This window comes from Panicum virgatum, chromosome 8N (genome assembly GCF_016808335.1).
Source record: "Panicum virgatum strain AP13 chromosome 8N, P.virgatum_v5, whole genome shotgun sequence".
Taxonomy (NCBI): Eukaryota; Viridiplantae; Streptophyta; class Magnoliopsida; order Poales; family Poaceae; genus Panicum; species Panicum virgatum.
The window spans coordinates 34,094,245-34,111,005 of NC_053152.1; the positions used below are offsets into that span (position 1 = coordinate 34,094,245).

Below are 16,761 nucleotides of genomic sequence, written 5' to 3' on the forward strand. Positions count from 1 at the left end.
TAGGAGTTTCAAGAATTTTTGAACGGTTTGCTATTTTATATTATTTAAATGAATTTTTGCATGCTTATAAAAAATAATTCTAAGTTGAACTATGTCTACCTCTAATAAGATTGGAAAAATTGCAAAAAATATTATATTTAGCTTCATATGTTTTATTCTACCCATGCTCTTGAGATAGATGAAAAACTCAATTATTCTCTATGGACAATTTGTCATAAATTTGTAACGTCTGTCGATTAGCTTTCATGACAACATAAGTTTGTCATAATTTTGAACGGTAATTGCTTGTAACGATTTTGGGTTGATCTTAGTGATGGACAACTCATTTTTGTCACTAAACTATATTGCCCAATAGAAAACGTCACAAAGCAAACTGCCGTAACAACGAATCGTCCCGATGTCATGAGATATTCGTCACAAAAGGTCATATTTGTTGTAGTGGTGGAAAGCTGGCATGGTGATTTATGATCAGGTATATTAGGCTAGTCTTAATGGGAGTTTTATGGAGGGTTTCATAGCATTAAGTATCATAAATTTTGCTGAATTGGTAAGGAGAGAGAAGGATGAAGTTTCATGGGATGTCAGGAGAGTTTCATCACCATGAAACTCATCTGATATAGTTACCTAGTTCTCAGTCTAGATAACTGTACCCATAAAAATTCCACTAAGACTAGCCTTACAAGGCTCGTGGACTGTTGGCTGGGGTCTTTATAACTGGGTAGATTACTAGGCTCGCGGACCAAAGGGTGGGTTCGTTGCAATCACAGGTATATTACTGGGTTAGCGGACCGACATGCCTGTTTCCAAATCTAGGACACCGATTCATGGAGCAGTTCATCATGCCAACATGCGCAACCGCGAGATCTATAATGGCCTGGACCTGGCAAAGTAGATAGCTGAACCTTGTGTTGCTTTGGTCTTTCGGTGGTACGGTTGAGACCGGTATGTCTGACGATGGGAGCGGACTAGGCTGCTTGGGAATGTTGCGAAACGCCTTGTGATGACGTGCCCTAGGGTACCACGACTCGTGAGTAAAGTGTGCAAACCTCTGCAGAGTGCACAATTGGTATATCAGCTATGCTACGGTTACGAGCGGCGTGACCCTCTCATACGATTAGAACTTGATAAATGGTTTATGGATGGTTCGGATATGGTTATTATTGACGATGATGTTATTCCTTATTGTTTATGTTAGATGAAACATGGTCCCCACTTAGATTAATTAAGTTCTTTCATTAAAACTTGATGTTGCTTTCGCTTAGATAAACTCTGTCAGCTTTCTTGATTTATCCATCATATGCATTATTTTTACCACAGTTGCGGAGTACAATTTGCCTATTGTACTCACTCTTGCCTCCCTACCCTTTTTCTGGGCTTCGCCCCTGCGTCCTTTATAGCAGAAGCTGGAAGTGATTGGGTGGAGTACTACAGTGATGAAGGTTGATGGCTTGACGTTACCTTTCAGCTGAGTTCCTGTGGAGTAGCTAGTGTTTCCTCGCTGCGTCGAGTGTGAGGCTTTGGCCATGTATCTGAATGATACACAATGCGTCTCTTTTATTACTGTTTAATACTCGTGATTTGTGCTTGGTTAAACACTATAAGTCGTTAAGCACTACCGGAAATCGCATATATGCAGTGTGCCTCACGGTTTGCTGAGTGCCAGAACGCGAGCACTCAGCAAAGAGGTCATTTGCCGAGTGCCTTCCATTCAGCACTCGGCAAACCCTAGGCACACGGCACATATATTTTTTTGCCAGTGTGATTTCGTTCGGTTAAATCCGGGTGTGACACTAAGCTAGCAGTACACATATCCATGATCATCACAATAAGTGGGGACCATGCAATCTGGGTCATATATGTAAAATGGCAAATGGAGTCATCAGAGTGTTGTATCTATGATCTATCACTGCGCAAACGGCCGCGAAGCTGTAGTGGCTAGCTGCGCCCCCTGCCTGCCGGCCGGGGTTTGATCCCCTTCGGGGACGAATTTCCAACTAGTAGTGCCGGGGTAAAAAAATCCCCTCGTCTGTCCCCATGCCCAGAGCATAGTCTGGGTCTGGCCTAACTCACAAGGCGACGGGCCACTATGTGTGGGTGGAGGCAGGGGTTCGGGGGTTTTCTTGACCTGTGTAAGAAGATCTTCTTCTTAATACAATGCCGTGGGGGTGGTCTTTCCCCCGCAGGTCAAGTTTTTTTTTATGATCTATCACTGCATATATTCTCATCAACAAAAGTATGCTTGTACTATTATAACTTATAACTGCTTACTAATAACATGGTATACTAAAAATTCGATGCTCAAACTATATCATCTTCAATGGGATCCAGGGTAAACAAAATGAAAGAAAAACTTGTGTTTCAGATAAAATGGTGGGTCATTTATATAAGGCCTTATATACGGTTTTCTAACGCATCAGAGTATTAATTATCTGCCCCCTTGTCACCATCGTCTGGGAAGGTAAGCCCTTTCAAACAGTCAAGCATGGTTCAATCGTTCAGCTGATTTTTCATGCATAGACTCACTTTTGTGGAGTGGTGCTCGGCAGCCATGGCTGCTGCAAAAAAAAAAAAAGAGCCTGGCAGCTACAATAACAAGTAACAGCAGCCAACTTAGGCCCGTTCGGATTCTGCTGGATTGTGGTATCCAGCTTCCACAATCTAGCTTTTGATCCGAACGGACTACACTTTCATTACTCAGCTTTTACAATCCAAACATCCGGTTTCTAAAATCTAATGAGATCCAAACAGGTCCTAGCTACATGGATAATTCTTTGTTTGACAAGTGCCATATTTTTCGGAAGCTTTAGAGAGTTTAAACTGCTTTTCGCACCAAAGTACTGTCATTCATAAATTGGTACAAACGGAATACATATGATTCTGATTGGCTATATACCCTCAAATGTAAATAACTTATAGATCAAAATCTAAAAATATATCAGCAGCAAGGGCTGCTTCCCCCACTGTTTTTTCAACAAAACAAACTACAAAAAGTGCATTTCATTTAAGATAAATAGAAAAAAACATATATACACATTACGCCACTTAAACTAAAATAACGTATAGAGTGCCATAATTTGATACATTATCTCAGTGAAACCCACATGGCAGAGTGCCATAATTTGATACATTATCTCAGTGAAACCCACTTAAGCAGTTGTGATAGATATGGTCGTGTCATTGATACTGCATGGCTGGGTAGCGGTAGTGGATATCACTTCATTTCCTACCCGTACATTGAAATTTGCTGGGTGCTTTGGCTCAGCCATGATCTTAGTCTTGCTACTTAGCATTGCAACAACATTCAACATAGTTGGTCTATCTGCTGCGTTCTCTTGAACACATAGCAGAGCAATGTTCATGCACCTCCTTATTTCAGCCGAGTTATGCATGGGTACCAATGATGTATCAATGATTTCACTCCATCTTTCGTCTTCGTATAATTGCCATGCCTGTTTGTAATTTCATTACATAATAGTTAACATAGATATGATACCAAATTAAGAAAAGCATGCTATATGTGTGTCAGTAAACTTACATATCCAAGGAGATTGATAAAATCTCCACATTCATGGCTATCAGAATTCCTTTTTCCGCTAAGGATCTCAAGAAGTAGAACACCAAAGCTGAATACATCAGATTTGATAGAGAAGAGGCCCTCGTATGCATACTCCGGAGCCATGTAGCCGCTGAAATGATATGCCAAAAATTACTACATATGGTAGATTTGTGCTATAGATGTCCCAATAAAGTGATGAATTTGTGCTACACTTACTATGTACCGACCACTCTCCTTGTAGTGCTTTCTTCGGTGTTATTTGAGCTAAATATTTTTGCTAGCCCAAAGTCAGAAATTTTAGGATTCATTTCGTTGTCCAAGAGAATGTTACTTGGTTTAAGGTCCCGATGTATGACACGCAACCGGGAGTGCTTATGCAGGTAGAGAAGTCCTTCTGCTATCCCTTCAATTATATCTAGGCGTTTGTTCCAATCCAATAAAGTTTTTCTAGTTTCATCTGTTTACACATCACCAATTGAATGTCAGTATATATAACAGGAAACATGCAACATTGGACTGAGACATTTGGAGAAAGTTTGCTATATCTACTATATGTAAAAAAAAAATGAAACCTAAATTTCAAAAATGCCCGCGATAAATTAACATGTACATACCAAAGATAAAGAAGTCCAAGCTTTTGTTTGGCAAGTATTCATAGACCAAAATTTTCTCGTCTCTTTGAGAGCAGCATCCCAAGAGCTTAACGAGATTTGTGTGCTGGAGTTTTGCTATGAGTTGTACCTCATTCTTGAACTCCACGAAACCTTGCCCTGAATGTGAAGCGAGCCTTTTAACAGCTATCTCAACTCCATCGGGAAACTGACCCTGTGAAACATATACTAGAGCCTTGTTTAGTTCCCTTCAAAATTCTAAAACTTTACAAGATTTCCCATCACATCGAATCTTTTAACGCATGCATGAAGTATTAAATGTAACTAAATAAAATAATTAATTACACAATTTGTCTATAATTTACGAAACAAATCTTTTGAGTCTAGTTAATCCATGGCGGGAAAAAAATCACCAAATACAAACAAAAGTGCTACAGTGCTTTACACTCAAAACTTTATGCATCTAAACAAGGCCTAGCACTAAAAATTCCTTCAATGGCATGGCAGGGTAGGGTGTATGTTTTATTTGCCTCAAATGTTCCTTTATTCATTACTACTATATATGATGCACAAGTGAAGAAATTTGAAGTTTTTCATAGGAATGTACTATGTATGTATGTATGTATGTATGCATGTATGTGCTGAAAATGAAAATTTGACAGGAAGGGAGCTAGTGGCGTTCCAAAATGTAGTAAGTAGAAATATAGTCGTACTAAAAATATATATGATGATAAAACAAGTTATAATAAAATAAATGATACTTCCATAAATTTTTTGAATAAGACAAATAGTTAAAGTTGCATAAAAATAAGTTAACAGTGAAATATAGTATTTTGGAACAGAGTACCTTGTATACGGGGCCAAAGCCACCTTCCCCAAGTTTGTTCTCTTCGGAAAAGTTATCTGTGGCGTCCAGTATGTCATCAAAGTCGAAGACCGAAAACTCTGACAGCTCGGTTTCCATTTCCCAAACCGGGTGTTCATCTCCTCCTTGCTGCTGCAAGTTGTTGTTGGTACGCTTGTTTTCTCGTAATACTCTGACATTGCCTGCACGACGTACAGTAAGAGAGATCTGGCTATGATCGAGGATATACAGTCTACAGTAGAGATATCAGTAATCGTCTTCGCTCTGTTCAGCTAGTTTGTTAGCCAGTTAGCCAGTAGTATTTTTGTCACATCAAATCAGCATTAGCCATCAACCATCAGCTAGCCAGCAGTACTTTTCTCTCATAACAAATCAGCATCAGCTACCGCCAGCCGAACAAAACGTTTAGGAAGGTTATTTAGTTAAAAATAAACTAATTTGGTTGTCCTGAACCTCATATATTTCAGAATTAATGGATGGAGGTAGTAGTAAATAAAGGAACGAAGAGGGCACCTTTCGTATATCTCATACTTGATCGCCGCCGCCGACAGTAGAAGACGGCGAAGCAGAGCAGCACTAGAAGCGTCGCCACGATCAGGAGAATCACCCAGAGCGGCCTAGCTCTATTCGCACCGTCGTCGGTGGCCGGAGCCGGCGGGACGGCAGACGACGAGGACGGCATGATCCGAACCATGGAGGCGTTGTCATCGTTGAAGAACCTCGTGGTGTCGTACCTGAGGTTGCAGCGCAGGACGAGGATGCGGCCCCCCTGGCGCACCGACGTGGTGGCGTTGAGCAGGCCGACGAGCCCCCGCAGGCACGCCAGGCAGTCGCCGGCGGACAGGTCCGGCGTGCACTGCGCCGTGGAGTAGAGCGTCGTCCCGACGGCGCCGCCGGAGCCGTCCATGAAGGCGGTGACGAACCTCCCGCTCCTGCCGGCCGCCAGCTGGGCGGCCTGGCTCAGCATGTCGCGGACGGCGGCGCCCACCGCGGCGGGGTCAGCGTCGGCGCCGGAGATGCTCGCCTGGTTCCAGGACTGGAACAGGGTGTCTTGCGCGACCGCAGAGGCGGTTGTGTTGGCGAGGATGCCGCTGCTGTTGGAGAAGCCGAGGAGGCAGTCGTCGTCGTACACGGCGGCGGCCTTGGCGTTGGGGCAGCCCTGCTGCGCGTACCGGAACGTGGCCGCGACGCAGTCCCTGCAGCCGGTGAAGGTGCCGGTCATGTCGCCGCGGCACAGCGCCAGCGCGTACACCGCGTCGGGGGCCCGGCCGGCGGTGCCGGTGGCGAAGAAGTGCGTGGAGGAGGCGGAGGTGTTGCCGGGGAGGGTCCTGGACAGGGACCCCAGGTTGCTCTGGTAGGTGCCGTTGGCGGTGTAGTTGCCGGCGTCGCCGCACACCGACCCGCCGATCGCTGTGGCCCGCCATGGCTGCAGCAGCAGGAAGAAGAAGCAGATGCTGCTGACTACTAGCATCAGCTGGAAGCTGACGACCGCCATGGCTGCTCTGCCCCGCCGACTACGCGGAATTGAATTGAAAATTCAAGAAACAAGAAACGTGCGTTCACTCGTTATTCATCATTACTCCCTCCTTCCCCGTTTACAAGGCATACACGTATATCAAGATTCAAATCTTCTCATCTTTGACCAATAATTTGACTATTAAATTTTTATTTTTATAATACAAATTTCATATGATTGGATTTATAATCAAACATAGTTTACAATGATTATAAGTTTATAATCAAAAGTGATATAATATATAATAAATAAATGATCAAAGTGTTGTTTAGAAGACCGTATCATGTTCCACCATGCCTTATAAACGGGGAAGGAGGGAGTATGATTATCGCTGTCATTGTCGGCCGGGGCTGCGGCTGGTCGATTTGTCTATTGCTTTCTATCAGCAGTCTCTGTAAAGTCAGTCAACGGCCCGCCGTACCCTACCCTACATTGAAACCATGAATCACGCCCGCCACCAATGCATGCATGCCTGGAAAGAGAGATTTTATTCAGCTGGTTCAGTGGTGAGTCAATACCTTACTTTAAAACCGCCTTGATCAGCTGCTGGGAGCCTGAGTGTCAGGATCCAACCAGTAGTCTAAAGTAAAACTGGAAGGAAATTGAAAGGAAAAGAACAGCACACAGATAAATTTTCACTGGTTACATCAAAGAGAATTTTACATGCATGACATATTAAATGTAGACGAATAAAATAACTTATTACACGAATGAGCCGTAAATTGCGAGAAGAATTTAATGAGCATACTTAATCCATAATTCGCAACAGTGATGTTACAGTAATCATCTGCCAATTATGGATTAATTACCCTCTAATTATCAATTTCTAGGTGAGATCTGTAATTAGTTTTATAATTAGTCTACATTTACCACTGCTCGTAAGATCCTCTTTGCAAAAAAATTTTGGTCCAAAATTTTTCACCTACTAAACAGGCGAAGAACACGAAAGGGGGAAAAGTAGATAGGATTCCAAGTCTGAACTTGTAGCAGGTTGGTGGTCACTACTAGGGATGTAAATGGTACGGATATTTCCCGACTGTATTCGAATTCGATCCGGTCTGGAAGGGTTTTTATCCGTCCGTATCCGATTTCGAGTATTCAATATCCGTAACCGATCCGCATTCGAATACTCAAAAATTATATTTTTATGATGTCGACATCCATTGCAATCTTATCCGGCAAAAACTTGCACTATCCGTATTCGAACAAAAATATAAAAACAAATACAATATTAACAATATCCGTTCGTATCTGATCCATTTACATCCCTAGTCACTACAGAGGGCCATTGCCAATCTTGAATACAGGAGGGGCAACAGAGGTCACTACCATAGCTGGTTGGTGGTCGACCCTTCCTCTGTCCTCCAAATCTGCAAGAAGAAATCAAAATTATTTTTCACTCCGGACCATGGATGAACAATAGAATGTAGAAATGTGTACACAAGGTGACATCTAAATACTTAATGAAATTCATCAGTCCCATGTTTTCAAATTATCACACTTCGAATATTTATATGGACCTAGTCCTGCCTGTTAAGGCAGCACAAAAATGCAAACTTTGCAAGAGAAACAATAATGGCAGCAACCGCTTTTATATTGCATAGATCAAGCGTATCTGCCACCTTCTTTTCCTTGCTCTGAGATACAAGGTTCTACAGCAGGATCCTCAGTTCTCAAATCTGGAAGAAATTCAGGTGGACATTTGGACACATCTGTTGGATTAGCAAAGGTTGGTTCCACATTCTCCGCTTTGCATTGGGTTCTAGTATAAATTCTCATTTTTATCATTGAAAGCATCTAGGCCTTTCGATGCTAATGGTAAGTTTTGGTGATTAGTGACAACTATACGTGACTAACGTTTGTTTTGAATAAATTATCTTTTAACCATTAAGTCACAAATGAAATATAAAAGGAGACTCCTCAAAATTCATGATCAACGAGCCACAGAGTCAAATCCGCAAGATTAAGGACCTTTCTAAACTCGAGTGTCACAAGGAGATGAAGGAAACTTGATTTAGTATAGATTTTATAGTTTTTAGTTCGTGACTGTACTATAAAGAGGGGTTCATGAGTTAGTAGCTTGACCAAAATTGAGTTGGCCTTAGAATTTTTGCACACTTGCTCAAGGTCAGCTCAAGACAGGCTATAGAACTCAGAAAAACACTTGGAAGAAGAAAGAATCGAAGAATCAATCAAATCCAAGTCAGAAAATAGAAAATCCAGAAAATTTAGAAGACACCCGATTATCCGGTGGGCTGTTGAATTAACCGGTCACCCCCCCCCCATCGGACTAACCGAGCCACTAGGACTGGACTAATTCTGACTTCAGTTACCATCGAATCAACATCCAGAGAGCATGTTTCTCAGTTTGGAAAAATTGCTTTAGCACCGGATAGTCCGATGCCCAATGAACTAAGCACCGGACTAACGTCCAGAGAGCATATTTGGGGTTCCAGGATTTTCTCTTCTGTACCGGATGATCCGACGCCCCCGTCGGACTAATGCATCGGACTCATTGTGTCAGCCTGAGCACTTTTCAGAACTGTAACGGCTACCGTTTGGTCTGTGAGAGATCGGATGATCCGATGCCTACTAACTTTTTCCATAAATTTGGTAACGGCTAGGGGATGATCTTTAGCCTATATAAGGTGGTACCCCGGGTCATTTGAATTGCCTTTGGATATTTTGAACACCTGAGGCCACCCTTGTGCTGAGAGAACAAACCAAAACCTTGTGATCCATCAATTTGATCAAGAATTCATCCTTTGGAGAGTTGCAAGTGTGCTTGAGCTTAAGGCCGACTTAGTGATGGTCATGTGAAGGCTTAGGGACTTGTTACTCTTGGTGTTTGATGGCACCTAGACGGTCTTAGTGATCGGAGGCTCTTGGTGAGCTCTTGGAGTTTGTGGGACCCCAAGAAGGAGACTTGTACACGGTGAGTAGCTCGCCGTTCCAGAGATGAAGAAGGAGCATTCTTAGTGATCACTTGCTCTTCGTGATGCAAGGGAGCTCAACCCTTTGTGGGTGCTCCAACGTGGACTAGGGGAGAGCGTCAACTCCTCGACACCACGGGAAAAAATCTGGTTGTCTTGTGTGCTCACTCTTTTCATTCAAGCAATTTACTTAAGTTTGTTTATTTTGTTGCTCTTTGTTTGCTTGTTTGAAAACTAGAGCTTGTTCTTGTTAGTGTGCTTACCTTGCCTTGCTTTTGCTTGTTAGTGTAATCTCAACTAGGATGATGGATATGTTAGTGTGTTTTCCTACTTAGAATCTACATGTTAGTGTGCTATAGACGATAGGCTTTGAACTTTAGGCTTGGGCAACACTAGAAGTAGGTTAAGAACGATTAGGGTTTGAAAAAGTCCCAATTCAACCCCCCCCCTTCTTGGGCTACGATCCTTACAATTGGTATAAGAGCTTTGGCTCTCTTTTTAGAGTCCAACAACCTATAGAAATGGCCCCCGGGGTAGTAGTGGACCTCCCAAGTTCGATGGGCGCAACTATGCCTATTGGAAGGCTGGAATGGAGAGCTACATTGAGGCTCAATCGATCGAATCTTGGGAAGTCACCTCTAAGGCAATTGGTGGAGCTCCTTTGGAGTCTCAAGCTAAATGGAATGCTAGAGCCAAGAACTATTTGTTTGAGACTATAAGTGAGGAAGTGTTTGCTCATGTCCGTAGCAAGGCTACCGCTCACGAAATATGGCTTGAGTTTGATAAGATTCACAATGGTTCTAAAAAGGTTCGTGAAGAGAAGTATCAAGTTCTAAAAGAAAAACTTAATGATTTGAAGATACTTCCTAATGAACTTGTTAAACAAATGTACGCTAGACTAAATGTGCTTGTTGAGGACATTAACGCACTTGAGATTTCTCCTTTGTCTAGCAGCGATGTCATGCAGAAGATCCTCCATTCACTTCACAAGCCAAAATACAACATTGTCACTTACTCCTCTATGAGAAGGAAATTGACACTCTTGAGGTTGGCGATGTTGTCGGGAGGATCCGGTCACATGAGATGTTTCTCATGGGAGAAATTGAGGCTCCTCAAGCCAAAGGTGATCTTGCTTTTAAGGCTAAAGGTGAACACAAGTCGAAGAAGAAGAGCAAAGGCAAGGCACCTCAAACAAGCTTGAGTGAAGCTAGTGATGAATCAAGTGATGAAGAAGAAGATGAGGATGCCAAGCTTACTCTCCTCATGAGGAAGACCACAAAGATAATGTCAAGATTGAACAAGAAGGGGTACAACTTCGATCCCAAGAGAAACAAGTTTCGCACAAGGAAGATCAAAGATGCCATCAAGAAGAAATGCTGCAATTGTGGCAAATATGGTCATCTTTCATATAATTGTCAAGAGCCCGACAAGAAGCAAGAGGATGACAATCAACCAAGGAACAAGAAGGACCATGACAAGAAAGATCACAAGAAGAAGTGGTCTTTCAAGAAGAAGGAGAAAATCAAAGCTTTCATTGGGGAGTGGATCACCGATGGTGAGACCTCAAGCGACGATGATGATGATGATCACTCCAAGAACGTCGTTGTGGGGATTGCTATGCATGAGGATGAACCACCTCTACCTCCACCACCCATGTGCCTCATGGCTAGAGGTAACCCCAAGGTGAGCTCCGATGATTCTTCCTTTAGTGATGATGATAGTTATAATGATTTGTCTCCTAGAGATTTAAAGTTGCTCCTAGATGAATACAATGACATAATCAAGAAGTTGAAATCTAAACTCAAGTGTTTAAAAAATGTGCATGTTGAGCTTAAGGTCTCGCATGAAGAGTTACTTGTTAGACACAATGAGGTAGTAGAAACTCATGAAAAAATGTGTTATGTCTAGCAAGCAGCTTAGAGAGGATTATGATGAGTTACTTGTTAAGCACAATGAACTAGTTGAAAAATATGATGAAGTAGTTGTGCTCAATAAGTCGCTTGAATCATGCAACAAGAAACTTAAGCTTGACTATGCTAGCTTAAACTCAAAATATCAAGAACTTGAGTTTGCTTTTGATGCTATTGATGATGATCTAGAAATGATAAAAATCAAAAACATCAAAGAAAATGCATCAACTTCTTGTGAGAATCATATGGAGGCTTCGAAATCTTTCACTCATCATGATGTTCCTAGTTCTTCCAAGACTAATCATGATAGGGAAAAGGAACTAGAGGAGGAACTTCAAAGTTTGACCAAGTGCATGTACAATGTGACCAGGGGAGAATACTTGCACAAAGAGATTCTCTTCAATAATACAAGGCACTTTGGGACAAAGGGTCTTCGATCCTTCTCCAAGCTACCGGAGAATTGCCCAAGGTCTCCAGAGCTCAAGGATTGCTTCAACAAGGAAGTAGGCTCCTATTGTCAACATTGCCAAGATGTTGGACATCACACAAGGGAGTGTCCAATTCCTACTCGCCCTCTTCCTATCTTGCCTCCTAACTATAAGTCTCAATTTAATAATCATCATTTCTTGTTGAGCAAGCTCAAAAGTGGCAAGGTCAATGCAAAGTTCATTGGTACTCAAGAGAAGAAAAATCTTCCACGCCAAATATGGGTTCCTAAAGCTTTAGTAACTCATATCAAAGGACACAAAGTTGCTTGGGTTCCCAAACCTCAAGAATGATTTATTTGTGTGTAGATGAACTACAAAGCCGGTGGAAAACATCAGGTTCTTGATAGCGGATGTACACAACACATGACCGACTATGTAAAGATGCTCACCACACTAGATGAAGATGTGGGCGATCATGAATATGTCACCTTTGGTGATAACTCATAAGAAAAATTGGTAAGTTTGGGTAGGACTGCTATAACCAAGGATCTCTCTATTTCTAATGTTTTTCTTGTTGAGTCAGTTAATTTTAAATTGCATTCTATTGCTAAACTTTTTGATTTGGGATTAATATGCACTTTTAGTAATAGTTATGTTGTAGTGACAAGCAAGGAGGACAAGAGCTTGATCTTCAAAGGATTCCGACATGGTAACATTTATCTTGTGAATTTCTCTTCTAGTGATGCTAGCTTGGCAACGTGTCTCTTCTCCAAGAACTCCATGGGCTGGCTTTGGCATCATCGCATTGCTTACATTAGAATGAGTCCACTCAAGAAGGCCTTCAAACGAGGTATGGTGGTTGGTGTTAAGGATGTTACTTTTGACAAAAAAAAATTGTGTAGTGCTTGTCAAGCCAGGAAGCAATTTGCAACATCACATCCCATGAAGGCGTACTTATCAACATCAAGATGCTTGGAGCTACTACACATGGATCTCATTGGACCAACCACCTACAAAAGTCTTGGCGGTAATCTCTATTGTCTTGTAATTATTGATGATTATTCTAGATACACTTGATCTTTCTTTTTAGAAGACAAGCTGAGCAAGACCGTGGGGATCTTCAAAATTTTTGTCAAGCAAGCTCAAAATAAATTTGAGTCAAGTGTTGTGAAGGTCCGGAGTGACAATGGCTCAGAGTTTAGGAACACTCAAGTTGAAGAGCTTTGCAATGACATAGGCATCAAGCATGAGTTCTCATCAACTTACACACCTCAAAAAAATAGAGTGGTGGAGAGGAAGAACAAGACATTGATCACTCTCGCAAGAGCAATGTTGGATGATTATGGCATCTCACAAAGATTTTGGGAAGAAGCCATCAACACCGCATGCCATGCATCCAACCGTGTGTATCTCCACCACTTCTTGAAGAAGATGTCCTATGAGCTTCTCATTGGTAGGAAGCCCAACATCTCCTATTTCTAGGTCTGCGGTTGCAAGTGCTATATATTCAAGAAAAGGAAGCACCTTGGCAAGTTTGAAAGTAGATGTGATGTTGGTTTTTTTGTTGGTTATTCATCAAACTCCAAAGCATATCGAGTATTCAATAATGCTACTTGCACGATTGAAGAAACTTGTAATGTGGAGTTTGATGAGACTAATGGCTCCCAAGGGGAAGTTTTCTCTTGTGATGATTTAGGTGATGAACCACTACGAGAAGTCATGAAGAACATTGCTATTGGACAAGTCAAGCCCAAGGAGGAGGATGAAAAGATCACTACTCCATCCACTCAAGTTGAAGCCTCTTCTAAGGATGACTCCAAGAGTGAAGAAAGAGCTACACCAACAATTCATCATGACGAGTCATCCAATGAAGAAGATGATGCTTTACAACCTCCTCAATATGTCCAAAATGAGCAAGTGGTTGAACAATAACTCGCATTTGATGACACTCACACCACAAGTGAACAAGCCCAAGCTCAAGCTCAATATGCCGAACCACTAGAAGATCGATCATCTCAACTACAAGAGAGGCTAACAAGGACTTCAAGGAACCATCCCATTAACTTGGTCATGGGTGATCCTTCCGGTGGAGTAAGAACTCATAGACGTTAATATACCTCTTTTTGTGAACATTTCTCGTTTGTTTCTTGCTTGGAGCCCACAAATGTAGAAGAAGCTCGTGAGGACCCGGATTTGGTGATGGCAATGCAAGAAGAGCTCAACAACTTCACCCGCAATGAAGTTTGGGTTCTTGAAGAACGTCCTTAAGACAAAAACATCATTGTCACCAAGTGGGTCTTCCGCAACAAACAAGATGAGCATGGTGTGGTGGTTCGAAACAAGCAAGACTTGTGGCTAAGGGCTTTGCACAAGTTGAAGAGTTGGACTTTGGTGAAACATTTGCTCCCATTGTAAGACTTGAAGCTATCCGTATCCTTCTAGCGTATGCTTGACATCACAATATGAAACTCTTTCAAAGGGATGTGAAGAGTGCGTTCTTAAATGACTTCATTAATGAGTTGGTGTTTGTTGAACAACCTCCCAGGTTTGAAGACCCTAGATATCCTAATCATGTTTATAGGTTGCACAAGACACTCTACGGGATCAAGCAAGCACCTATGGCTTGGTATGAACGCCTTCGTGACTTCATCATCAACAAGGGCTTCAAGATCGGGAGGGTGGATACTACTCTCATCACCAAGATCATCAATCAAGAGCTTTTCTTATGTCAAATCTATGTTGATGATATCATTTTTGGTTTAACTAACCCCACTCTTTGCAAAGAATTTGGAGACATGATGGCTAGGGAATTCAAGATGTCCATGATCGGTGAGCTCGACCTCTTCCTTGGTTTTCAAGTCAAGCAATTGAAGGAAGGAACTTTCATCCATCAAGAAAAGTATACAAGGGTTATTCTCAAGAAATTCAAGATGGATGATTGCAAGCCGATCAAGACTCCAATGCCAACTAATGGGCATCTCGACCTTGATGAGGGAGGTAAACTGGTAGACCAAACTCTTTACTGTTCTATGATTGGGTCGCTTCTTTACCTTACCACATCTAGGCCCAGTATCATGTTTAGTGTTTGTATGTTTGGTCGTTTTCAAGCTAATCCCAAGAAGTCTCACCTAAGTGTAGTAAAGCTGATCCTTAGATATCTCAAGTTCATGCCTAGTATAGGTTTATGGTACCCCAAAGGTGCTAGCTTTACACTCTTAGGTTACTTGGATTCGGACTTTGCCGAATGTCGGTGTCGGGTACCACAATTAGGGACACCCCAATTGGGGTACTAAGATCGCTTTAAAAACACAAACACCTGTTAAGGCAACTGGGCCCACGAAGGCCCACGGCCTGCTATCCCATCCGGAAGAAAGGAAAGGACTCAAAGAAGCCCAGCGTGCGGCCCATTCACATTCCCCTCGAACCCGCGGAACAATCTCAACCTCGTTCGAGGGTCCCTCTCGAGTCCGCTGGGCAATCTCCGCCTCGCTCGAGGGTAGCGGATACACCCTCGAGCGGGTAACTCATTCTCTGCCTCGCTCGAGGGTCCCTCTCGGGACCCTCGATCACGCAACACACCTCCGCCTCGCTCGAGGGTAGCGGATCTACCCTCGAGCGGTGACTCATCTCCGCCTCGCTCGAGGCCGTCTCTCGGCATAAGGGACAAACGGCTCCGCCGCCCAACCGCTCGCCGTACGAAAGGCATTAAAGGCCAGCCGCCTCGCCATGACGCCCAGGGTGGACGGTGTCAGGCTGCCACTCCCACAGTGGATGTGACCGGGGTCCCATCCGCTGACTTCGGTCACTGCTCCGCCATCCCGAAGGCTGTAGCGACACTGTGGGACATGCGGTGCGAGATAAGACGGGCCCGGCACTGCTCCCGTTCCTGTTCTGCCGACACCGACCACCCGGACTCGCCTCCCACTGGGAAAGGGGACCGGCGATGTCACGTGTCCTTCTGGAAGGGGCGCTCATCACACACGGTCGGAGTCCCGGACCTCCCCCCTCCTCTCAGAGGCCCGGGACCTCCACGTGTCCCCCGGGCCTTCTAGTGTGCACGCTTGCACTCCGACCAGGGGGTCCGGGGCCATCCCGCGCCATAACTACCGCCGGAACACTGCAGGACAAGCGGCGCAATCCTCATAGGACGAAGGACGAAATCCAGGACGACAGCGACGCACACCGCCTTCCCACAGTGTACTTACTACAGTATCCGACCACTGTACCCCGCGATTCTGGGGAAAACGACGACTTCTATGCCCCACTCATGTGTCCCGCCCCTTCTTGTAACTATAAAAGGAGGAGGCGGGTTTCCTTTAGACTCTCTGGTCTGGACTCTAGTCTGCTTGGTCTCCATGGCTTCTCTCCTCAAGAGGACGCACAAGGACTACTGAGCACTCATCTCCACCGACTCCACTCTTGGCTGAGACTTGGGAGCTTCACTCCCTCTCTCGCCTCACTTGTATCCCCTACTACAAGCACTCCGGGTGCAAGATAATACAGTGCCCTCGCACACCCCCTTTGCTGGACGTACGGCCCCGCGGCCGGAACCAGGATAAACCGTGCGTTGCTGTGATTGCCTCTTGCATCATCATCTGGGACGAGAAAACACGCAGCATTCACTAGTTGGGATCCGGGCCCCCGGGTCGGGACACCGACAGTTGGCACGCCAGGTAGGGGAGTCTGCGTGACATTTTCTCTTTTTTTTGCCATTTGATCTCCAGGAATGGCGAACAGATCCAACCCATACCCTATGGGTTTTTCGGATCCGTTCCCAGTGGGACGCGTGATCTCGTTCGGGAGTCTCGAGTTCAGGGCAACCGGCAACGGTTACCTCATGCAGCTCCTCTCCTCCGAACGCGACCTCATCACTCCGACTACGCCAGCCTGGTGCAACAGGCGCTCGGGTCAGTGTTCGCGACAAGCACGCGCGGAGCGGCGT

At 43.9% G+C, this 16,761-nt stretch overlaps 1 protein-coding gene across 1 annotated transcript; it reads right to left on the reverse strand.

The window, feature by feature from the left end:
* Positions 1-2,890: 2,890 nt before the first annotated feature.
* On the reverse strand, positions 2,891-6,605 carry LOC120686272 (cysteine-rich receptor-like protein kinase 10). The gene is made up of 6 exons (XM_039968465.1): positions 5,546-6,605; positions 5,015-5,214; positions 4,171-4,381; positions 3,773-4,013; positions 3,536-3,686; positions 2,891-3,449 (listed from the first exon to the last, which is right to left on the reverse strand). Exons 1-6 carry the CDS (start codon positions 6,525-6,527, stop codon positions 3,147-3,149), a joined length of 2,088 nt encoding a protein of 695 aa, XP_039824399.1. The 5' UTR covers positions 6,528-6,605; the 3' UTR covers positions 2,891-3,146.
* Between the last annotated feature and the right edge of the window lie 10,156 nt (positions 6,606-16,761).